The sequence below is a fragment of the Gorilla gorilla genome, chromosome 21, assembly GCF_029281585.2.
Source record: "Gorilla gorilla gorilla isolate KB3781 chromosome 21, NHGRI_mGorGor1-v2.1_pri, whole genome shotgun sequence".
NCBI lineage: Eukaryota > Metazoa > Chordata > Mammalia > Primates > Hominidae > Gorilla > Gorilla gorilla.
In genome coordinates this window covers 29,973,311-29,999,436 of record NC_073245.2, presented here as the reverse complement: position 1 = coordinate 29,999,436, position 26,126 = coordinate 29,973,311, and the positions used below count along the sequence as shown (strand labels likewise).

General features: G+C 44.1%; 1 protein-coding gene across 6 annotated transcripts in view; it reads right to left on the bottom strand.

Moving 5' to 3' along the window:
- Positions 1-26,126, bottom strand: part of RIN2 (Ras and Rab interactor 2) — a 246,307-nt gene that overhangs the window by 8,241 nt on the left and 211,940 nt on the right. For all 6 annotated transcript variants that reach the window (XM_055372352.2, XM_055372353.2, XM_031004947.3 and 3 more), the window contains 4 exons: positions 23,254-23,345; positions 18,367-19,500; positions 3,867-4,172; positions 1,882-2,013 (listed from right to left, as the gene is read on the bottom strand). In XM_055372352.2, the coding sequence (XP_055228327.2) occupies positions 1,882-2,013; positions 3,867-4,172; positions 18,367-19,500; positions 23,254-23,345 (1,664 nt within the window). The remainder of the gene's footprint in view (positions 1-1,881; positions 2,014-3,866; positions 4,173-18,366; positions 19,501-23,253; positions 23,346-26,126) is intronic.

Below are 26,126 nucleotides of genomic sequence, written 5' to 3'. Positions count from 1 at the left end.
TTAAGTGGAAGCAGGCTCTATTTAAGTGCGAGCTCACCAGCAGCTTTTGTATCCTCACTAGCTGTGCCCTTGTCTTTCTTGTGGGATTCGTGGAGGAGATGACAGCCACCTGTCCATTAGTCATCAACACAGGACCTTGCCCTGGGCCAATCTGGGAAAGGGGCAGGAAGTAGCTGTTTCTATCCTTGAGCCACAAGATACAAGCAATGTTTGTCCTGAGTGCACATTGTCAGCAACAGAATCGACTTTCTAAGTGAAACCGGCGTGTCTTTTTCCCCAAAGCCCTAAGAGCTCTACATACTTATATTACTAGGATTAAACATGATTGAAGCTCGAAAAAGAATAACCAAACCCCAAACTGTATTAATAACAAACATTACAGTGGAAGGAAGGAAAGCATGCCATGTAGACTAACATGCTTCTCTTGGTCCCTGGGCAAAACCACATGTTTGGCCTTGTCCTGTCTAATCCCAGGGCAGAGCAGGCAAGAAAAGCTCCAGGGAGGGCCTTGGAGGCTCGTCGGGGAGTGTCTGGTTCCATGGTTAGGAATATTAATAAGGGGACAGAAGAGGCTAAAGGGTGAAAGCATGAAAGAGGCCCATTCATACCTGCCTGGGATCGGGTACGGGAGGAGAGATATTCATCCCCCATCCTGAGTCAGCACTACCCATGGTCACGTGGGAAGGGCATAATCGGGCTCCAAGGAGGGCGGTCCCTCCGACAGGAAAAGTAAGGCCTGGTGAATTCACATTACAGGACTGAGGAGACTAAGCGGGCACATTCTGGGGGTGGTAAAAATGCATTTCATTCCCTCCAGGGAAAGTGCTGGGATGACTCATTCCTTAGGGAATCCTGTCAGAGATGGACCTTTCTACTCAAGCCCAGACTGAAACTCACGGGAAAAAAAAAACAAAACCGTAACAATCCCCCCTCAGGGCTTGTCTGGGCTTTTATCTGGATATATAAAAATGGATTAAGAGGATTCACAGTGCACAGGCCCTGATTTGTTCTCCTTTGAAAAGATAAGCTCACATAGAGTCCCAGTTACTTCTGCGTTTCAAGGCTGTGCACTACTGTGCCAAACATCCTAATCATTTCCATGTAAAATACCTAAGCTATGTGTAAGGAGAAGGAATTTCTGCTAAGACATGTTGGGGTTAGGCAGACACAAGGAGAAGGAACCCGAATGCCAACGTAAATTGAGAGCAAACTGCACAGATTCCACACCCCTGTATTTTTACTATAAAAATGAAGATACTTAAAAAAAACTGGAAAAAAATTAATACTGTTTTCACCTTGAAAACGAAATTTTACAAAATAAAAACAAAGCCAAGCTTTTATCCATTTCACTAATATAAGAGCAGGTTATTTTTCTGGCAATGGAAATATCCTCAACAAAAGTTTATAATTTCCTCCTGGAGCCAAAGAAACCATTTCTTCCAAAAAAATGGCATTTATTCTACTGAATGTATTTTTTTATTGCCATTAAGCGATCTTAGTGAAGTATAGTTAAGATGGGGTTATATTTTTTCTTTGTGTTTTTCCTGACTTTCCCAAATTTTCTACCACGAGTGTGTATTACTTTTGCAATCAGAAAAAGGTTAGTACACTCTTTTAAATTAATAAAAAATTCAGTTAACACTTAAGATGTCAAAAAAGCACCCAAGTAACTGCTTCATGGGTGCAGAATTTTATTTTAGGGTGAGGAAAATAGTTTGACACTAAATAAAGGTGTAGAATGCATGACATTGTGAATATACTAAATGCCACTGAATTATTCACTGTAAAATGATTAATGTTATGTGACATGAATTTCGTCTCAATTATAAAAAATGAAAAAAATAGCACCCAGTTCCTTCAACTTTTCTCAAAAGCAGTTACCTTCTCCATGTAACAGCGATGGGTCTAGGAGCTCCATCATGTACTCGATTTCAGTGTCCAATTCAAGCATGTCACACTGGGCTATGACATAGGTCAGGACTGGCAAGAAGTCATCAGCGCCATACATCCTCCCTGAGAGTAGGAAGAGAAGGAGATGGAATATTTTTACCAACTTTTCTTTCTTTCACATCCTTCTTGCTGCTTTTATTAGACAGCAAGAAGTCACTCTGGGGAACTGTGCTATTTATAAACAGAGGTGGGTGTTTCTGGAATCCTATGTAGCCTCTGACCCTCCCAGCTGCTAATGTTAGAGACCAGCCCTTACAGTTTCAGAATGAATGTCTATGAACCAATGAACACATTACAGATTTTCTCCCTACTTTTATAATTTGTATAAAAGTATGTGATAGAACAGAATACTCGTTAAAATATTTTAACTTTCAGCAAACAATATTATAAAATGCTTACAAAATATTTACTTATGCTAATTCTTTGTGTCTTACTTCCTCTTTCTTGCTGTGCACATTATTTACAAACATAATGACAAGGTCAAACTCAAACCAGGAATAAGCTAACTTTGCTCTGTATTTAATGTGAGCACACAGTTAATTTCTTTAAATGTGCCAATTCAGTACATGTTGAATATACACATTGATTAATAGAAATATATGGCAAAAAATGTTAGTGTTTACTTCTAGTTTTCTTTACATCAGTGGTTCTCAACTGGAGATGATTTTGTGCCCCAGGGGACATTTGGCACTGTCTGAAGACATTTTTCATTGACATAACTGGAGGGTGGGGATGCAGATGACATCTGGGATGCTGCTAAACTTCCTACAGGAAGCAGGGCAGCCCCCAAAACAAGAATTATCCTGTCTACATTAATGTCTTTAGTGTGTGTGTTGAGGAACTGTGCTTCAGAAGAGCATAATCCTTCTGAATTATTTGGGGAATTCAGATATTCAGATATTATTTGGGGAATTTTTATAAATAACTGTGAACTACAGAAAATATGTTTCCTATATGTGAAATATGCTTGCAAACTTGTGAGGTGATGTTCACTTGCTATCATTACCAGGCCCAGGAGCTCATATTTTAACATCTTCACTCAACAATTCCCAAAGTGCACACACATTCCTGTCTACTCAAGCAGTGGTTAATAGAGCCTGTGTTTTCTCTCTGCTGCTTCTCCATTAAGCAATTTCACTCAGAAGAAAAGTTCGTAATCGTCCTCGGAATTACAAGAAGCTTACTGAAGACCTGGGACAATGCAGGGCTCCATTACTATCCATGATTCATGGTTACCCCTGCATCTACAGGAAGCAACAAGGCTAAATCCGAGGGCTGGCTTTCCAAGATTGTAACTCTTCGGTGAATTTCAATTATATTGCTTCAGCTTGTAGCAAAGAAGGGCTAGCCAATGAAGCGGCTCTAATGAGGCCTCATTATAACTGAATGTTCAGCGTTTCTTTCACATACTATAGGTCATTGACACAAACCCTCATTGGCCAAAATGTTGTAATGATAATCACTGATATTTCCATTGCACTTGGGGCTATGTGTGGGCTGTCTCAGCTAATCCCCACCTTATGAAAGAAACGGTGACATCCGGCTAAAGACGCAGAAAACTACAGCGTGCAAGTTGATTAAGGGGGCCAAAGTCCCTCAGTTAATTTTCTTCTTCCCGGAGGGAAGATCTGAACTCAGACTCCAGAGACTGAATTTGTAACCATACTCTGAACTAAATCTTTAATTAAATCGGCCTGGTACAAAAATCTTGTTGCCCTCATCTGCTTACATTTTAATCCGTTGCATGTGACTAATGTGCCGGATATCAGAGAATCACTTGTAGTTCTGTAAGCCACTTGGTGAAATCAAGAGACCAAAGGGAGGAGAAATTGGGAATCAGAAAGCCTGACAGGAGAGAGGCCTGTCCCTGGCCCGGGAGGGAAGCGGCACGAAGCCTGGGCTTCCAGCGGCCTCACCTGAGTTGTTCTCCATGACCGTGTAAATGAGCTTGCAGACCCGCAGCAGCAGCATGACCTTCTTTTCCGGCGAATACATCTTCTGCATGGTCATGAACTTGACTTTGATTTTCTCCACATCCACAAAATCAGGGGTCGGGGCGAAGACCCCCAGCTCCTGCGGATTCCTCTGCCGCACAAGCTGCAGGTTCTCCTTGAGTTGCTTCCATGAGCCATCGGCCATGTGAAAGTCCTTCAGCATGGCCTCCACGTGCCCCTTGAGGGGCTTCAAGATGCACTTGTGCATGGCTTTTTCCAGCACCACATCTGCCAAAGAAAGTGTAGCTACTATGACCATCGTCTGAAGAAAGAAGAAATGCAACATCTGTTTTCTTACAATGGACATCTGCAACTCTATGCATTGGTTGCAGGCACACAAATTGTACACCTTAACACCCAACCAACAGACAACACCAAGCAGCGCCATAACTCACATGTTAACATTTTTTTCTGAAAAGCCAGGAAGACCTAATCTTCCCCAATGATGTCTAACTTGCATATAATCAATACAATGAAATATATTTGTTTTAATTACTTTCATGCCCTATCCCTGTAAGTACAGGCAAATATGCTAGAAGACATTCTTTTGACCTAGTCTTTCAACTGGTCATCCAATTAACAGGAGAGCAAAGATGTTATCTTAAAGGAAGGATTTTCTAATAATAAGCATTCAACATCTCTTAGAATATTTTCTGAGGGCCAGGCGTGGTGGCTCACATCTGTAATCCCAGCACTTTGGGAGGCTGAGGCAGGCAGATCATTTGAGGTCAAGAGTTGGAGACCAGCCTGATCAACATAGTGAAACCCCATCTCTACTAAAAATACAAAAAAAAATAGCTGGGCATGGTGGTGCACGCTTGTAGTCCCAGCTACTGGGGAGGCTGAGGCAGGAGAATTGTTTGAACCCAAGAGGCAGAGGTTGCAGTGAGCCAAGATTGTGCCACTGCACTCCAACCTGGGCGACAGAGTGATACTCCATCTCAAAAAAAAAAAAAAAAAAAAGAATGTTTTCTGAGGAAATAGACCCACCTAAATATAGTATGTGATCTTGGATCAGATTCTGGACTAAAAAATTCTTCATTTGCTATAAAGGACATTAGTGGGGCATCGAATACAGCCTGCAGATAAGGTAATAGTGCTAACAAGGCATCAGTGTTAATTTTCTAGGTCTGATAATTATTCTGTAGTTATTAAACAGAATAGCCTTGTTTTTAGGAAATATGCATTGAAGTATTTAGGGGTAAAGGGATATAATGTTTGCAACTTAAATGGTTCAGAAAAAATGAGAGACAGGGTGTGTGCACGTATTTGTGTGCATGTATGTGTACGTGCATGTATCTGTGTGTGTGCGTGTGTGCGTGTGTGTGTGTGTGTGTGTGTGTGTGTGTGAAGAGAGAGAAAGAAGAATGAGGCAGATGTGGCAAAGTGCTAACATTTGGGAATCTGAGTGAAGGGTAGATATTTCTTTATGCTATTTTTGCAACTTTCCTGGAAATCTGAAATGATTTCAAAATTAAAAGTTAAAAATGTGTGAAATGTATTTCTGTTCCGAGTTAGGAAACACCTTTGGGTGTGGGAGGCGTTATTCTTCCCTCCTTCATTGAATGGTCGCCCAGTGGAGTAGCTTTCTTGGCTAATACTAAAATGACCAGTACCATAAATCCAGAGATGCGGGCTGAAGGCTATTTATATAATAAATAACTCCTCTGCTTTGTCAATAGCAGCTTTTTGATCTCACACATTTGCACATTCTCATCTAAGCCCCTTGGGTTCTGCTGCAGCATCTACGCATAAAATGATGACACCTTAATTTTATTCCATTTGGGAAGCCAATGGGTCCACTTACATATAAGATCAGAAATAGTTAAGTTAGGCCAGGCATGGCGGCTCATGACTGTAATCCCAGCACTTTGGGAGGCTGGGGTGGGCAGATCACTTGAGGCCAGGGGTTCAAGACCAGCCTGGCCAACATAGCGAAATCCCATCACTACCAAAAATACAAAAAATTAGCTTGGCGTTGTGGCGCACACCTGTAATCCCAACTACTCTGGAGGCTGAGGCATGAGAATCTCTTGAACCCTGGAGGCAAAGGTTGCAGTGAGCCGAGATCCTGCCACTGCACTCCAGCCTGAGTGACAGAATGAGACTCTGTCTCAAAAGAAAAAGCAAAAGAAATAGTTGAGTTGTCTCTCTGGCCTTTGGAATTCCTGACGCTGGATCAGATCTTATTGAATTCAAATGATTACCTATTATTAGAAGGCCAGGGACAAAGATAAATCTAACCCAGAGGTACAAACAATGAAAACAGTCCCCCAAGGTTAAAACTGAGGCCAAAAGTTAATGCTGACCCCACAATCATCAGATTCCCCAGCCCAAGTTGTTTTTTTCTTTCTCCTCTTCCATCTTATCCAGGAGATCTCTTTGTTTAAATACAAAGGTTTATATAACTATAGAAATCAAGGTTGATGCGAAGGAGGTTATAAAGTAGGAAAAAAAGCAGAACAACTTATTCACATCTGGCATTAAAACAAATTACTTGGTTTACATTGGTTGCTTTGTGTTAATAAGCTCGTGCAACTTTATAGCATCTTTGACTTTACCTTATATCATCATGATAAAAAATTAATAACAGAAATTAATATTGAGTGCTCAGATGGGCCAGCCTCCATCTAAGTGCTTTACTTCACTATCATCTAATCCTTGCAATAATTCTATTATTTTTGCACAATACTAATATTATGTCCATTTAACAGATGGGGAAACTGAGGCTCAGAGATGACTAATGGCTTGATAGAAGCCACACAACTATTTTAAATAACCATTTATACAGCTTTTCAAAGTAAATAATCTTTTAATTGTAAAGTTCAAGTCACTTTATAAATACTCGCCAGTTTATTCCTCTCATCCAAACATTCTGAAAGCTACATTCATGGTTGTAAGTGACCACTACTTGGTTAAAATAGGGTCACCACGGGAGGACAAAGGCCATGTCAGTCATTAATTAGAAACGTACATGAATGTCCATAGTAATGTTATTTATAATAGCCCCAAGTTGGAAATAACCCAAAGGCCCATTTGGACAGAAATGAATACATTGGATATATTCATTCAATGGAATACTACAATGAAATTCAGACAATGGAATGTATTTATTCAATGAAAAAGCTCACATTACTGCTCCAGAACAACATGGATGCATCTCATGAACACAAGGCTGTGTGAAAGAACCCAGACACAAGAGTATCTCCTACAGCATTTCTTTTATATGAAGTTCAAAAGCAGGCAAAACTAACCTGTGGGACAGAAGTCATGATGGCAGTCCCCCTTGGGGAGGATCTGGGCCAGGACAGGACACCAGGGATTAGAGATGTTCTGGATCTGGATCCGGACTGTGTCTACATGGGTGTGCATGTGTGTAAAATTCTGGTGAGCCGAGTACTTAAGATTTACACACTTTATGGATGTAAGTTAAACCTCAATAAATGTATATGAATCAGAGAAACAGAAAACAACTAAAGACCTGGATGAGATTTTCACCTTGAACCCCACGGGCAACTGTTATCATCAGAGTGAGCCCGGTCACCTCTGGGCCAGAGTGTTAATACAAATCATCCCCAAAAGGCTCGCAGCTGCTCCTGGGGAATGATGACATCAGAAAAGTAGTTACTAGCAAGTTGGACAGGCTCCCTTGAGCAACTCATCCTTGCTGCCAGGGAGGGGTGCTGGCCTTCGAGGGGAATTCCACCCTTGGGTATAAAAGGGGCTGTGGAAATCTCTTAGGAGGGTTGAAACCTAGGACCAATTGCCAAGGGAGTAGCCCGTTTTCTGAAAATAAAATGAAAAAGTAATTGCTAGTGGTAGATTTTAGGACATTTTTCTTTAAAGACCATAATTTAAAAATAAGGAAACTGGTCCCTGCATTTTTTTTTCAGAGGTTTACCCCACTCCTCCTCCCCACCCTCCCCAAATCCTTAATAAACATAAAGAGTAGGGGACAAGAGCCTGAATGAAAAGAGGGACCCACGATCCAGCTGGCTCTCTCCAATAGGAAAAGCAAGCTTCTGCTCATAAAGCGAGAAGGAAAAAGGATTTGAGGAACCCAAGGAACAGACGATCTTTCATAACATGAACCACCTCAGACAAAAGAGGAAAGAACAAATTGGTCACATTTCTCATAAATTACTACTCTCCGTTTTTTTCTACGATCTCTTTTTGCATTAATCGTTAATTCCTGGACAAAAAAACAAAATCTTTTAAACTTTCAGAACAATGACACTATTCTAGCCACTTTACCTGCACTGGATCTTCAAATCCTCAGACAAACTCCATCCAGGGAGGCCTACTATGTTTTCATTTCACAGATGAGGAAACTGAAACCCAAGGACATCTTTGTCATGCAGCTATCAAGAGGGGGAGCCAGGACTTGAACTCATAAAATGTTTCCTGAGTTCTTGGAGTAATGTCAACTGTATTCATCCACAAGCATGCGTGCAAAACAAACACCTGAAACCTTTACAGATGAGTAAGGTGAGTATATGCTTTTAAAGCTCATTAAGGTCTTTTTGTTGTTGCTGTTGTTGAGATGGTGGGGGTCTCACTATGTTGCCCAGGTTGGCCTCGAACTCCTGGTCTCAAGGGATCCTCCCACCTCAGCCTCCCAAAGCACTGGGATTATAGGCGTAAGACACCATGCCCAGCCTCTCTCATTTCTTTTCTATTTTTCTAGTAACAAGCAAATAGTAAAAAATCGTTTGAACCACAACATATTGAACTTTAGAAACTAAATGTTTCTAAATGATCAAAACTGGAAACAAGTTTTCTGAAAATATTTATCAAGATTATATCAACTGGCCCCAAAATAATCCATAAGAGGAAAGTGGTAGAGGCCATAGCAATTGCTGGCTTTCCTTGACTAAATGTCACTTAATGTAATAATTTATAGGAAGTATTCAATGTGTTGGCTTCTAGACAAGAAGTGATTCACTCTTATTACTTCTCCAAGAATTGATTCACTCCTCCATTAAGGAAGAGACACAGAAACCTTGACCCTTTCCTTCATGCTGACCACCTATTGGATGGATTCCAGAGGCTGGAGATAGACAAGGAAACATCACAAGACCAGGAATGCAGTGGCTTTGTTTGTACACTTTCTGCATTTCTGCTGCTGGCCGGAAGGCAGTGAGACTCTGAGAGGCAAAGCTGAAGACTGGAGAAATTGCTTGTGTTAGAAAGAGCCCTGGGAGCCGTGGGGAGGCCAAGTCCCTTCCCCTCTCACTGCCACTGTCTGGATGGCCATCAGAATCATTGTCCACGGAAGGCAAGACAGAGCCAGCAGTCTGAACCTAACTGAGTTGGTGATTGTTCAAACAACACAAAGTAAAAATGAATATTCTCCAGGGAATCTAACCACATCCAGAGTCTAAACCATGTAATATAATCACATGCTTCATAATGACGTGTTTTGGTCAAAGATGAACCACATATGCCAGGGTGGTCCCATAAGATTCTTATTTATTTTTTATTTATTTATTTTTTTGAGACAGAGTCTCGCTCTGTCACCCCGGCTGGAGTGCAGTGGCACAATTTTGGCTCACTGCAACCTCCATCTCCCAGGTTTAAGTGATTCTCCTGCCTCAGCATCCTGAGTAGCTGGGATTACATGCATGCACCACCACACCCAGCTAACTTTTGTATTTTTAGTAGAGATGGGGTTTCACCATGTTGGCCAGGCTGGTCTTGAACTCCTGACCTCAGGTGATCCACCCACCTCAGCCTCGCAAAGTGCTGGGATTACAGGTATGAGCCACCATGCCTGGCCCCATAAGATTCTGATACCGTATTTTTACTGTTTCTTTCCTGTGTTTAGACGTGTTTAGATATATAGATACTTAGCATTGTGTTACAGTTGCCTACACTATTCAGTATGTCACATGCTGCCCAGGTTTGTAGCCTAGAAGCAGCAGGATATAACATATAGCCTAGGTATGTAGTAGGCTATGCCATCTAGCTTTGTGTAAGTACTCTATGATGCTCCCACAACAACAAAATTCTCTAACAGTGCACTTCTCAGATGTATCCCTGTAGTTAAACAACACATGATTGTATTAAAAATGTACAGGTGTGTGATGTCCCCCGCCCTGTGTCCAAGTGTTCTCATTGTTCAATTCCCACCTATGAGTGAGAACATGCAGTGTTTGGTTTTCTGTCCTTGCGACAGTTTGCTCAGAATGATGGTTTCCAGCTTCATGGGGGCCTGTTGTTGGGTTGGGGGAGGGGGGAGGGATAGCATTAGGAGAAATACCTAATGTAAATGATGAGTTAATGGGTGCAGCAAACCAACACGGCACATGTATACATATGTAAAAAACCTGCACGTTGCACACATGTACCCTAGAAGTATAATAATAATAATAATAATAAAATGTACAGGTTACAACCTAAAGTTACTTGACAAAGATACAACATGAGGTTAGGGTGGGAGGGAGGTGAGGGTTGAAAAATTACCTATTGGGTTACAATGTTCATTATTCAGGTGATGGGTATACCAGAAGCCCAGACTTCATCACTACGCAACATATGCATGTTAGAATTCTGCATGCGTACTTCCTAAATACATAAACACATTTAAAATTTAAAAATCCATGAGTTTAGATCATGTGACCTCTTAGCTTATTCTAGTTCTAGCATTCTGATTTTTTTTTTAAAAGGTAAAGTAGTAGAAATAGAAGCTAATGTTTGATAACAAGATATGGGCCTTTTTTTTGTAGGGAAGTCAAATTGTGAAAATGTAAACATTTATAATTGTTAACATTTATTGGGCATTTATTTGAGCACTTCCTATTCTAATATTATATGTATTACCTCATTAACCCTCACTTCAGCCCTATGATGCTGGGACTACTGTCATTCTGTCATTCATTTTACAGATGGCCATGAAGCTTGGAAGTCAGGTGACTTTCCCAGATGGTGGAGAAGAAATGCAAACCAGGTAACTTCTATTTCCGACAAGTCAGGAGATGGCACGTAGACCTCTCTTGGTACAAAAAGGGCAAAACAACTTGATGCTTTCTTTTTTTACGTGCTAACATATTCTCCTTTGGCTGTATTATTGGATTAAGGATCAGAACTAACATTGAGTGAAAGCTCAGTATGTCTACTAAGCACTTTACAGGTATTTAAACAATTCTTTGACTAAAATGGGTGCATAATCCCCATTTGTCTTAGTTTGGATTCTCTCAGAAGCCACTCCTGAGACAAGGATTTGAGAGTGAGTGGTTAAATTTGGGAAGTGATCCCAGGAAGCACTGACTGGGGAGAGAAGGCAGCCAATATAGTTTGCTTTATTAAGCCAGTTATCACCACTGGCAGGTGGATCTCAGCCCTGCTGGGGAGCTCCAAGAGGTGACGTTGAACGTGCCTTCGAGTTGGTCCCCCTGGAGGAGAGGCAGCTGGGTTATGGATACACATGCTCCCTTCAGTCCCTGGTTGAGGCTGCTCCTGGAGGTGGATGGGCATCAATTCCCCAGGCTTTCTAGCCCACCCTGGGCCAGAGCTCTGGTGAAAGCCTCATGCAAAGTGTCACAGGTGCTGGAAGCTGGACGTCAGACTGGTAAGCAAGTGTCAGTGGGCAGAGCACAATGGCATCCACAACACCGTGTTACATTTGAGGCAACTGAGGCACAGAGATATTAAGAAATATGACCAAGCACCCACAAGTCAGGAACAGCAGAGTCAGGGCTTCAAACCTGCCTGAGCCCTTCCTCTGAGCCACCACTCGCCCCTGACTTTCAGCCAAGAAACTTCTCTATCTTATGTGAGCAGAGCTGGTGGCTGAGGAGGGTGGAAGGCAGGATCTTGAAAATATGACACCAGGGCCACCATGACAGCATTTTGCTAATCCTCTATTACAAACTACGCAAAAAAATGGCAGGCCACCTGGGGTTGCAGAGGCACTCAGGTCAGATGCCAAGTCTGAATGGGTAGCTTTCTGGTTTCTGACCGTCAAAGAAGATGACCTTTCCCAGCCTCAGCTTCCTCATCTGTAAAATAGGGCCACGCACAGCTTCCCGGGGTGGTTGCTGGGAGGACTGGGTGGCGTCTCCACCAGGAGCAATTGTATGCATCTGACGCCTCGTAAGCATGCTGCTTTCTTTGTTGTCTCCGCCCTGACATAGAGTCAATTAGTCTTCTCTCTTTGAGGGGAAGCCCTCTGAAAACCACACTGGGGTTCCTGCAGTCTAGTGTCACCTGAAGTCCCCAGCATGAGGCCCTCATGCAGCACACACTCCAAAAGTGTGAAGTTTAACAGAAAATTCTTCCTTTGGGAGAAGACATGGAATTATGTTTCTTCTCTTTACCCTGCAGAATACAGGCGTGTAACTCTAGCAATGAAATCACCGCCCAGGCATGGGGCAGGCAGGTGTGGGGCACCCTGTCACTCTGCAGGGATGTCCTGTAACCTGGGTTGGTTTTAAGTATTGTCGGCCATGCACACTTTGGCTCATAAATAATAAATACTGAAGGACACGGTATGATTTTAAGGAAGATCCCATTAGCCCAGCAAGGAAAGGGGCCGAAATAAGGATAACAAGCACTGGGGCTTTGATCCACTTCAGTTTCTGCTCATTTTGGTGGGCTTCAAGGAAAGCTAGTCTGCAAAAGTATGGGCTACATCTGTGTGATATTTGATGTAGGGAATCCATCAGCCTGATTTCAGTGTCTTTTAGTAAAAGGCCAGGAAAAATGAAAGCAGGGAAGAAGAGACCAATCTCCCTTATGGAAGAATTCCAAATAATTTATGTAGATCCTCCCGCTTCTGGGAGGTGGAGCTTAATTCTACTCTATCCCTTGAGTGTGGGCAGTGCTAAGTGACTTGCTTCCAAAGAACAGAGTATGGAAAGAAGGGAATCTTTAATTTTACAGGGCAGAAACCTGGCATACATGGCCTGGGTCAGGGGATTGGGAGAACAATTTCAGTCATGAGTCATGCAGACAGCAGTACCCTCTGGTGTGATGTGCCTTCACCTCTGAGGTCACCTTCCCACCACATAAAACCAACTGGAAGGCAGCGGTAATTCCCTGCCACCAGAAGTATAGACAAGGCCTGCCAAGGGACCGTGTCAGTCGCGCTTGCATCTTGGCTTGACCTTGCTACGCCTTTGGTTTCTTCATCTATAGAAGTGAGGGCAATAAATGGAGCCTCCCAAGGCATTCGGAGGATTAAAAGGGATTCTGTACATCAAAGTGCTTTGTAAACCATACAGGGCCGCCCACGAGGAGTGATTACCAGTGCTCTCACTTGGCTCTTTTAAAAACAGGGATGCATTTAATTCGTACGCTTTGACTCTACAGAGGAGGTGGCTGTGACTTCACCTGGGCCTGGACAATAACTGAGAAGCTCCAAAGTGGATACTGTGTCTGCGAGAAGAGAGTGGGGGCTGTGTCTACACCATTTGTTCCCTGTTGAGAGACTGAGCTAGTGAGACAAGGCTGTGGGTAGGACCTGAGGACCAGGGAGGGCTGCGTCTATGCGGTGCTGGCCTCACAGAGGCAGCCAGTGGGGACCCTCCTTTTGGCTGGAGTGGAGGGGTGGAAAAACATAGGTGTGCCCTAAAGAGCCTGATGCTGCCACACAATTCATGCAGCATTTTAGGTGTCCTTTGGGTGACATTCCTCAATTCCTACATGAATTCCTCTTTTACCTGGTGAGGTTTCCTGCCTGGGAGGTAGAAAGACTCTAGGAATATGGTCAAAAAATACTCTGGAGCAGACATCTTCGTGTGACTTATTTTGTGATGCTATCCGCCACCCACCTTGTGAGCAAGGTCTTTCCGAATTACTGAGCTAACAGCCCCCTTGTGCAGGCTGTCATGGAGTCAGGGGCTCAGGGTCAGAGAGTCACAACTCCAGGGGTGTCAACCTTGTTTTGGTTGATGTAACATAAATGACCCCATTTTGATGGCCTAAAGTAAAAATTAATCAACAAAAGATGTCCCACAGGGGAAAACCAAGTGCTTCTTGTCGTGGTCTTCTATTTAAATTAATTTTTGGAAATAATATAGGTATCCTTTTGCATACCACAATCTTTCTTCTTTTTCTCTGCCTCTTGTTAACTCTACAAGGACATTTGTTCCTTCAGGCGATAGGGTCACATGTACTAGATCAGAAGAGTTTTTTTTTTTTTTTTTTTTTTTTTTTTTTTTTTTTTTTTGAGATGGAGTTTCACTCTTGTTGCCCAGGCTGGAGTGCAATAGCATGATCTCGGCTTATTGCAACCTCCGTCTCCCGGGTTCAAGTGATTCTCCTGCCTCAGCCTCTGAGTAGCTGGGATTACAGGCATCCACCACCATGCCTGGCTAATTTTTTTGTATTTTTAGTAGAGACTGGGTTTCACCATGTTGGCCAGGCTGGTCTCAAACTCCTGACCTCAGGTGATCCACCCACCTCGGCCTCCCTAAGTGCTGGGATTACAGGTGTGAGCCACTGCGCCTGGCCCCAGAATAGCTCTTTATCTTAAAAAATAACCCAGATAACTCAGGGGCTTGAACCAAACTGTGACCTGAAAAATTAAAAACAAGTCACACTAGATATTGAAGCTAGAGCCAGCTTAAATACTCATTTGAAAACAAAAACAAAAACAAAAAAAAAACAGATCTGAACCAGAGCAGTTGTGATTGTTTAACTCCCCGGGAATCATTTCAATCCCCTTTTCTATGTGCGCTATACTCTCCGGTGTCTAACCACATTTTCCGTATCATTTCTCTATTAACAAACAAAAAACACTCAGATAGGTAAATCGAAGTGATCTTTGAAATATGTGGAAATTGATTTTAAGGGTACTTTTTCTTCAAATCGTTAAATTGCTCTTTGGAGAAAACATACATTTTGGTTTGTAGCACTTAAATAAGCACAGTACTGTCTCGTTTTCTGCTACTGACTTCTAGGAATATGAATAGTTGGCTCTTTCGTATCACTGCTGATAGTCTGTGGAGAGTATCTGAATGAAATAGAAAATTTAAGATTACTAACATTTTTGGATTTGGACAAATTTTGTTTTTCTTGAAACAAGCCTTGAAAACAGAGGGATTTCCCAAGACTGACATCAAGTCAGAAATAAACATCATTTTACTAAAATGAAAACACTAACCACACCATTGCAACCAGTTCTGCAAAATGAAGATTTCTCTACCAGAAACTTTGGTTGGATATCCCCCATGGGTTGAAAAAGACTAAAGCAAGAATGGTGGTATGTGAACACCCACCAGTGAGGAACGTGTGTTGGAGCAGGAAGTGGTTTCACCCCATCTACATCCTATAGCATGGGTCATCAGTAATGAGCGCAGCACACTGTCCGTGAAGAGGTTGATCTCAATACTTTAAGTAGGGCCCCCAAACTGCACACTTCTTACTAAAGCATTTGTCTGTTCTTCCATGTACCACTCTGGAAGGGTGAGAGTAGGTGATGGCTCTCTGGGAGGGAAGCCCAGTATGTGGCCTGGAATGAATAGAGAGCTGGCACACACAGGAATGAGCCCGTGTCTCTCCAACCAGGAGAGCCAAGCTGGTGCCAGGCAATGAACATGTATTCAGGAACCTCTGCATAGCAGGGCTTTTGGTTGGAAGTGCTCCAAAGGGTAGTCTAAATAGAATGCAAATTCTCCATGAGAGAACATAATCATTTACAGGGGTAGTTTTTCGGTTTTGAGATTGATTCACTGTTTATCATTTGCACTTGTCTAGAAAGTGCTAGAAAGGATAGTGACACCAGCACATGGGCAAAAGGAAAGTGACTGAGAACTATTTGTTTTTCTCATTAGCTTTTCTCTATGTAACTGAAGAACCACCCTCTGAAGAAGACAGATGAGTATTATCTCCATATACTAAAGGGATACACGTGCATGCATTCACAGGGTCATTTTCACCTAAGAATGACTGCTCTAACATACATGGATTAAACCAGTGTAATATCTCCTCCTACCTTCTTGACTTCAAGTTGTTCCATAAATCTAGGCTTTAAATTAGAATTCTGTCTTCTAGTTCAGAGCTATCTTCTTCAGAAGCTACAGGAAATGAGGATAGAACTAGATTTTTTTTTTTAAAGCAGACATAGACCAGTTTTTAAGCCCACATAGACAAGTGGGCTGGCTAAGTCCATGTTCTGGGCAGAGGCCTAATCTAATAAAGTGCACCTCTATGGGGACTGGCTTTCTAATAGTTAGGGTCACACCTTTCCTTCTACCTGGACTTGTGATGAGTTTCTCAGGTTGACCTCTGCTCCCACTCACCTTCTTTATTTCAAAAGCCTAGCACTGTCACTATACTTTCAAAACAGAATGATGTTTCACTGGTGAAGAAACAGGAGGAACTGACTGCTTTTAGTGCTAAAGTTTAAAAAAACCAAACCAAACAAACCCACAGAAAAAGCATGGCAATGCTTGTGGAGGCCATATCCACAACTCAGCAGAGAGCTTTAGTCTGAGCTGCCTCATCCCAGGGTTGGCCCTGCAGTTACAATTCCCGTGAACTACTGATGAGAAAATAGAAACACAAGCAGCAGCAGCAGAACAGTGAGCTCAGCAAACGTGGGCTTCTGATCCGATGGAAGTTCAAATACCGCACCTGCTAGTTTACTAGAGAGTGTGGCTGTCAGACAAATGGCATGGCCTGGCAGAGCCCTCCTTGCCTTCCTCCAATCCTTAAGGGATGACGATGCGTGTTCACAGGGGTGAGGTGAGGACCCACTGGAATAGCTTGGACAGGCTGCCGGGCTTATACTCGAAGCTCCATAAATCATTTTAAATTAAAAGCTGCATCCTTCTAGAGTAGTGAAATACATAATTTTCTGCATGTTTTTTGGAGAAAATGAGTGAGTCCTTGAGTTCTAAGAGCAAGTACCATATCCGAATTTAACTACAAAAGGAGCTGGCTGAAGAGCTTCCCGGGACTAACTTGGGTTGGTTCTTACAGCATCAGCAGGGAGGGAAGGCCAGGCACTGTGGGCTGGTTGGCGCCGCTGGCCACATAGCTCAGGCCTGACATCAGCGCCTGCCTGGCTGCACCCCCCTCTGACCCCAGCCCCTAAGAGGAAGCTTCTCCTGCAGGTTGGGTTTCTGTTAATACTGAGTCAGATATGGTCTCCCTTGAGAGCGGGTCTCTGGTGGGATGGGGAAAAAGGCAGCCTGTGTGGATATTCTGCTGTCTCCTTGACGTCTTTTTCAATTAGAAGGCACCTCACAAGGGCACATTCCTTTAGCCACTCACTCCAGCAACACCCCAGCTTTAACCACGCCCTGATCAACCAGGCCTGGCCTCAGTCAAACCACAAGAAAACAAACAAGGCTTTGATTCCTTTGTGAGAAAATCAAAGAGCTGCTGAAAATCACTTAAATGAGAAAAAAGAGAGGAGAGAGAGAGACAGAGAAAGAGAAAGAGCCCTCTATCACACACTGTTTACTACTTTCAACAAATGGACCCAATCAGAAAGAAAAAATTGGGGTGTAGCTTCTGAACCGCCTGGAAATGTTTGGTAGCTCCAAAGGCTCCTGCTGCCTGGTGAATAAAGTCTCTGAAATTAACCTTCAAGAGTCAACCTTCTAAAATTAAAAACAACAAACAAACAAAAAACCTTCAACATTCTCACCCTGGAAGAAAAGACTGCTTGCCAAATTCAAATTTGCCTTGGCCAAAGTAACCATTAGCAACTCATCCTTTAAATGAGATTATAAAGAAAGAATTTCCCCTTGAAGTTGGAGAAAACACCTTTCACGTGACCTCCAAACTATGTTACTTATTTTAAAGTTACACAAAACAAACTTGTCTTTTTCAGTTTTTGCTTACTCCCAAGCCGTGCTGCTTACAGAAGTGTATGGGATGAGGAGCCAGCAGGATGGTAACCTTGAGGGAGAACAGGGGGCCCGGGGTCCCTAGATGCTGGTCAGGTTCTGCTTATCCAGGGGTTGGTAGTTGTCCCACAGGTAAGCTTGCGGTGGAAACTCATTCCAATGCATACCTGAGTTTTGTGCTCTCTGAACATATGCTACACCTCAATAAAAAGTTTACTTGCAACCAAGACAGAACAAAATACCCACTGCCTCTCAGAAGATAACAAAACTACCTTTGTATGTATGCACAGCCTGCAGAGAAGCACGCGTCCACAAACACCCGGCACATGTAACACACACACGTTACCACAGCAGGCGGCAGCTGGACCCACAGAGGACCAAACTCCATCCCTGAACAGAATCACTGTGCAGCTCCAATCTGTCACTCCCGAAGACATTTTTGAGTCTGGCAGTTAGCAGCTACTTTGAGAAACTGATTTTTCCATTCAAACCGGGAGAGAAGTTGGAGCTGGGTGTTGTTTTGAACTTCGGAGTAAACTTCATAAAAAATAACAAACATAGGTTGCACTGCCCGGACAGAGTTACAATAGATTTTATATTTTAACAAAGAGGGTACTTACCTATTTGGTCTTCAGGGATCAGCGACTCGATGGGGGGGTCCAGCTCCGAGCTCTGAGACAAATAGTTCTTGACCTGGGTCATGAACTGCCGGATGGTCTGCAGCATGTCGGTGCTGGACACGTGGCACTCCTTGTTCTCCTGCAGGAAGCTCACGTAGTCCTGCACTAAGCACCCGAAGTAGGTGCATTTGTCCCGGGAAAGCTCGGCGATCCTGCGGACCATCCGCTTCTCCGGGGTCATGAAGGAGCTGAACACTCCGCTCACCTTCTGCAGCTGGGACTTGACGAGCTTGGGCAGCACGAAGGAGCTGCTCCTTTTCTTTTTGGACTTGATGGGGGGCGCCATGGTCTCCTGGTCACTTTCCCCCTCGTAGTCCTCCAGGCTGCTGTTGGTGTCCGCCTCGTAGCCAAACAGAGGCATGCTCCGGTCGAACTCCAGCGAGTCGGAGGAGGAAGTAGAAATGCTCATGTCGCTCAGCCGCTGCCGGCCTCCATGGCACGGGGGCCGTGATTCAGAGCTGGGCGGCGGGGCCCTTGTGCAATCCCCCGGGGCGGCCTCAGGCGGGGCCCCACCTGGGCTGCCAGCTGTGCCCAGCTCCAGCTCCGGGCCTGCGCCCGGCCGGCCGCCGCTCAAGGTCTTTGCGCCGCCCTCTGCTTCCAGAAAAGAAGCCTGCTTCTTCAGCCGGGGTGGAGGGATGGGAGCTGGTTTCGTTCCAGGCAGAGCTACGTTCCCATGTTTGTTATGGTTGACTGTTTCTGGCATGCTCGTCTGGGTTTCAGTCCTGGCCAGCCGAGGGCTTGTGTGGAGACTATTAATAGCGGGTGGCGGGGGCCTGGGTGGGGGGGACCGAGTCCGCTCCGTGCCATTCGCGTTGGGAGTCCTTGTGCTCGGCCGTTTCAGGCCTCCACTGAGGTCCTGGCTGTGCACTTTCAAGAAAAGGGGATTAATAAAGCACAGGGCCCCGTTGGTCTGGCTGCACTCCAGCTCTGAAGGCGTCCTGGTTTTGATAGAATGCACTCCATTTATAAGGCAGAGCTGACGCAGGGAGGCAGGACAGACACCGTCGGAGGAGAGAGGCCTATGGGGAGGTGGAGGGTTCGGGGGTTTGCTGTCGGCTGGGGAGCTCCAGAAATCTGAAAGTCATTATCAGTGAACACAAGAATGTAAATACGGTACACTCAGACCATTCCTTCACAAATTAAAAAAAGCACACTGCATGACACCGCGAGTCTTGCGGGGTGGGGTAGGGGGTGCGTTGTACTCAGGTTTACTGCATTCCTTTACTGGAAAGGGCAGAAAGGCTGCCAGGCCCAGCTGTGGGCTCACAGGAAAGCTCCAGGGGTCTGTCACCTTCAAAGCCCTGGAGAAATGGCTTGGCCAACATAGGATTCCAGCCCTGCCTTTTCACAGGTAAGTTGGAAGAAAAAAAGGAACTGGAATTGCTCCAGTATAAGCTCAAAAAAGGTCACTGGGGCTTCCTGACTTGCTTTACAAAAACTGAACCGACTTACAAAGCAACACCACCCTTTCCCAACAACTTCTCCTGGGATGCCCTCCACAGTGCAGCTGCCAGCCAAGGAATTGGGCCTTGAAGTTCCGCTTTAATGGGCAGGACCAGCAGCTGGGGCTGGGGGATGTTACACAATCTGCCTAGGGTTTTACACATTCAGCATTAAAACCACCAAAGGAGGAAAACTACATTCATGGGTCCCATCAGCAGAAAAACCACAGCAAGCTTAATGTGCAGTGCAGGCCCAACCATTTACCTTTGTGGTTCGGAGTCCCTCCTTCCCAAATCCTATATAACCTCCTCACCATGCTCATAAATATGCAATGCTCTGAGAAGTAGTGCAGATTGCTTATTGATCTGTACTGCCTGTGTCTCCTCTTGCAGATGAGTCTCAGTGTTCCATGTAAGTTGAGGGAGGTAGTGCTGTGATCAGTGGTGCCTGTTATAATTTCCATTTGGGATAGCTTATTCTTTTTTTTTTTTCCCTTGAGACAGAGTCTTGCTCTGTCGCCCAGGCTGGAGTGCAGTGGCACGATCTTGGCTCACTGCAACCACCACCTCCCAGATTCAAGTGATTCTCCTTCCTCAGCCTCCCGAGTAGCTGGGACTACAGGCGCACACCACCACACCTGGCTAATTTTGGTATTTTTAGGAGAGACGGGGTTTCACCATGTTTACCAGGCTGGTCTCCAACTCCTGACCTCAGGTGATCCACCTGCGTTGGCCTCCCAAAGTGCTGGGATTACAGGAGTGAGCCACTGTGCCTGGCCTGGAATGGGTTATTCTCTATCTCTAGCTATGCTTTGCAGTGTCTTTCTTTCCCATGGGCCCAGAATGGCTGGCCATGGGAGGACTGAGAGGAAGCCCTTTGGGAGTCCTGGCTCTCCCTTGTCTGTGTGGTGACAGCCGTGTCACCTGCCTTATGTAATCTATCCTGTATCCCTCCTTCTCTTTCCCGACTCCCGCACTGTCCAACAAGAAAGCCAACAGCCACAGGTTGAGCTGTTGAAGTTGAGCCACAGGTTGAGCTATTGAGCACTTGAAGTTGGCTAGTACAACCGAGGAAGTCAATGTCAAACCTCATTCAGTGTCAATCAATTTAAATTTTAGAACTCATGTTCAGTTCAGTTACTGGAAAATGTTTAAGTATCTTTGGAACTTGGTTATGAGAATCTACTTTTTTAACTGTGAATTTAATGAAATCTAAATACAAACCATGTATTTCTGACAAACATTCAGGGCCTGAGTTGAGATATGCTGTAAGTATAAAATAACTCATTGGGTTTCGAATACATGATATGAAAAAAAGAATGTAAAACATTTCATACCTTAAAATTTTTTTATATTGGCTGCATGTAGAAATTATAATGTTTTGGATATATTAAATACAACAAAATAAATTATTAAAATCAATTTAACCTGTGTGGCTACTAGAAAATTTCAAATTACACACAGATTAGCCTTATGTTTCTATTAGCCAGGACAGCAGGTCTTGGAGAAATTACTTCCACCTCCTTTGAGTCCTCCTTAGACTTGTACTGTCACAGCTGTAAATCTTTTGTAAGGCTTTGTATATTTAGTTCATGTGTATATCTATCTCCCATATAAACTACAAATCTCATTGGCAGTAGGTACAAGCACAGGGAGTGAGAGGGGATCTTACTAACCCTTGAGTCCTTGGTCTGGGGCACAGTGTCTGCCACAAAGCAGACCCTCGAGGAATATTAGTTTGATGAACAGTATTTTTACTGAGGCACAGAATTTTAAAATATGCTATCTCTACGCAAAATGGATAATATGCACATTGAGAATCACAAGTCGAATATATGTTAATTAGCCCTCAGTCGCTTCTGGTTAGTAGCCACTGGAGCAAACTCTTTTCACCTCTCTCGGCATGGCACAAGCATTGTCCTTGACACTTTAGTCCTTCAGACTCAGCACTATGCACTCACTAAGCCTGTGGACCATCAGACTGGAGCTATGTGGACAAAGGTCGGGAGAGAGAACTGAGACCCGGTGCACATCTTCAAGAGGCCTAGAATCTAGTTGACAATATTGACTTAACTTCAGCAAGTATTTTAATCTCTCTCCAAAGGTATGCAGAACTCAGTTGCAAGAGAAGGTGCAACTTTTAAATAGGGACGTTTCTATGGCCCGAGAGTTTTACCAGTATTCTCTTTCCAAATCCCATTACCCAGTCTTGCCATCAGACAGGCCTCAAACACAGAAGGCAATCCTTCTACAGATACAATCTAAGTTTCATGGCCGAGCACAGTGGTGCACGCCTGTAATCCCAGCACTTTGGGATACCAAAGCGGGTGGATCACCAAAAGTCAGGATTTTGAGACCAGCTTGGCCAACGTGGTGAAACGCCGTCTCTACTGAAAATACAAACATTATATGGGCGTGTTGGCAAGTGCCTGTAACCCCAGCTACTCGGGAGGCTAAGGTGGGAGGATCGCTTGAACCTGGGAGGCAGAAGCTGCAGAGAGCTGAGATCTCAACACTGCACTCCAGCCTGGGTGACAGAGCGAGACTCCCTCTCAAAAAAAAAAAAAAAAAAAAAAAAAATTGCAGTTTCAGCAGAAGGGAATTCAAAGCTATGCCCAGGCTCCTCTCTGAAGCTTCCTTGGAAATGGCGCTTGCTTCAGAACAAGTTCTTTAGATTAAGAGAAAAATATGCCAGAGGAGGAATACATACATCTTTTATTTGCTGGGTCAAGTATCACAGTGAGTGAAGTCCTAAAATCTTAAGAGAATTTCCTCTTTTGATCTAGGAGGAACATTTTTTGCAAAAGCTAAACCCACATAGATTCCCCCAAGGCAATGGGGAAAAGAAGTTAAAGTGGGTGACTTGTATGTCTTGATCCATTGTCAACCATTGTCCGGCAGAATTTTGGGGACTTAGGGGACATCGGCAAAGGGACAGGACAGGGAAGCAAGTACCCAGCTGCCAGACCAAGGATCCCCGGCAGGGTTAGGACATAGACCAGAACAGCAGGACAAGAATTGAACGACGAGAGAGGAAGTGGAACAGATGTTACTCTAGATGTCTGTGCTGTCAAATTCCTCAAAGCACAGAAGTGCCGTCAATGCCCGTGTGCCCCTCAAAAAAAAAAATCATGCACGCGAGATGCACTGCACTGGATTTCTCTTTCTGTCAAGTGCTGCCTCTCCCCAGGAAGATGCCTCAGAAAGGGAAGACATCAACACGTTACAGATGTTTACATGAGGACGTCAACATTTTGGATAGCCCAAACTCACTGATGGAGAAGCTGGAGAGATTGACGGAGCAATGTAGCCTCAGTGAGCCCACCATTGACTCTGCTCCATGGATTCATTTTTAGATAGACTCAGGCAGGGGGCACACACTTACTTAGTCCCATCTGGGCCAGTTCTTCAAGCTGAGCCTCCGACTTGGCTGTTGAAATGGCATAAGGCAACTTCAAGGTAAATGGTAGAACATCCCTGATTGTTCAGAAAAAGAGAGAATGTTTGTAATTACATGTCTGCTTTCTATCTTGTGTTTATTTTCATCATAGAGATGTTTTAGCTTAAACTGTTTAAAATGTCCTAAGTAGACACCATACCATATCGACAAAGTTATCTTTCCTGGTGGTAAAACTTAACACTTAAAATTCCTGTCTGTATTATCACACTCAGGACAGGCTGAGAGAAAAACCAGCATAGTTTCAGTATCAAAGTAGGGACCCAATTGCCCTGCTGAGTAGCTAAAACGTACGTAGAGTTTACATCAGAATTGCTGACTTGTTGGTAGATCTAGCATGCATATAAAACATTATGTACTAATTCACTGCATGCCTATGTGAATGTTGGGCCGAAACTGCCTGGGCAGGAATGTGGAATCCTAAACCGAGATGAATTAGCCCATTGCCTTGCACACTGCAGGCTCTCAATGAATATCTGTTGGCTTTACTTATGAAATCTTCCCATTAGAGCCCACACATTGGCCTTGGTGTGCTGGAGACAAAACGTTCTCCTGTGTTTGAAGGCAGAGCTTCTCTAATGTACAGATAGATACCCAGGGTCTTGTTATACTGCACACTTTGATTCCAGAGGTCTGGGAGGGACTGGAGATTCGGCATTTCTGCCAAGCTCTTAGAGGATGCTGATGCTGCTGGACCCTGGACCAGGCTTTGAATAGGAAAGCAAGTCTAAGGCCCCTCATGCCAATAACCCCAGCACCCAAGCAGCATGGTGCCACGTGCAGATGGACAAACACACATGGCAGAGAGAGCAACAGACCCAACAGGAGAGAGCCCGGCCAGCATCAGGGACCTGCCACAGCCATGGGCCATGACTTGCTTTCTTGGAAAGGGCAAAGGCAGACTTAAACATTTGCTCATGTTCATTCACAAAGGTTAGGACCATGCTCTAAGCACTGGTGAATTCCCCACAGGGCAAAGCACAACACTGTCCTGACACAGACAGGCAGAAAGTGCTTGAATGAATGAATGAATATTCAATAACTATGGTGACTTAATCAAAAAGGAGGGTTTGTTTGTTTTTTTCCAGTGGTGGTAATAGTCTTACAAATAAATAATTATTCATTCATTTGTTCCACAGATGTTTATGATCATCTGCAATGTGCCAGACATTGCATCAGGGGCTGGGAACGAAGCAGACGGAAGTTCCTGCCTGCATGGAGCTCCATGTCAGGGGATACCGACAGACAATAAACAAATACACAATTTACAGAATCTATGAGAAGGAGATCCATGACATGGATAAAAGTGAAGCAGGAAAGGAGAATAAAGAGTGTTTGAGTGTGAAGGTGGGCAGACAAAAGCAGGCAGCATTTGACTGAAGATCTAATGGTGGCCAGGGGTTAAATCATGAGGGGAAGGACCTTCCAGGCAGAGTGAGCAGCAGGTGCAAAGGCCCTGGGGTGGGGAGGGTCTGGCATGGATGAAGAACAGCAAGGAGACCACTGCGGCTGGAAGGTGCTAGTAAGGAACAAAACTTGGAGTCCTGCCTGGATTTTGTCATCATGAGACATGCTGAGAATTTCCACTGACGAGAATAATGATACCAAACAACCTATTGTTTACGGTAAAATTAGGCAACATTCTTGGATAAACCAGATTAAATCTGGATGACTGGAGAATTTTGGAGCCATGGAAGCTGTTAACAATGAATAACAAATTAGTAAGTCAATGAAAAGAAGAAAAAAACAAGAAGGTTTTGACACTGTAGTACTCTGCTAATGTAAAGCCAGGAGGCTGCTGTTACTTGGGGGTTGGGCCCAGATCACCTCTTCCTTCCATGAGACCTTTCACTTGTCCTCAAACGTTGTGAGCACCCCCTTTGCTTGGCCACTTGTGTCTGTTTGAGATGAAGCAGGCAGCACTGCAGGGGATGGCTGTGTCTGTAATAGCTGCTGCCTGACCTGGCAGGGCGGCAACCCTGATGCTAATCTCAAGTGAAGATTAATGGGAACCACAACCTTGTAACACCAAACTGGACTGTAAATATATGTTTGTGTGGCCGGACCAACTTAATTAAAATCTACTTTCCTCAGACAATTTTGGGGGAAAGCTGCATACCACAAAACCAACCTATGTTTATATTAAGCTTTTACCTTGCTCAATGCAGTACCTGGAGCTTAAACATCACATGACTGGTTTGGGGTTTTCTTAATGATATATGACAGGAAGCCACACCTGTCTTTGGTTAATGGATGGTTTCAGGCTTTGATCTACTAGAAAATTAGATGTTGTATATGCATCGTCTCCCACTGTGCCAGCCAGGGTGCATCCCAGCATCTTCGCACACACATGCACACACACATGCACATGCGTGCACACGCACACACACTCACACACATACAGGGACACCTTCTCACTTACATCCTATTAAAGAAAGGGGCCTCAATTCTAAAGCTTGCATAACAGACAAACAAAAGCCATCATCTTAGATATAAATGTTTCACCCAAGAGTTAAAACATGTACAGTCTAGATTTATTTTGTTTAACTTTGCTCTATACGTAGATTTCTAAAGGGGAGGGGACAAAGATCATCGGGCAACTACTATTAAATTACAGCAGGCACTGTAACTCGTGTGGGGCCTGGAACAGCCCTGGGAGGAAGCCGTGATGCCCCCATTCTGTGGATGAGGAGCAGATGACGACACAGACAAGTGAGGTCCCTAGCACACCTTCGCAGAGCTAATGGAGGTGAAGTGAGGGTCAAAACCCGGATGTGTTGAACCCTAAGGTCTGAGCAGCT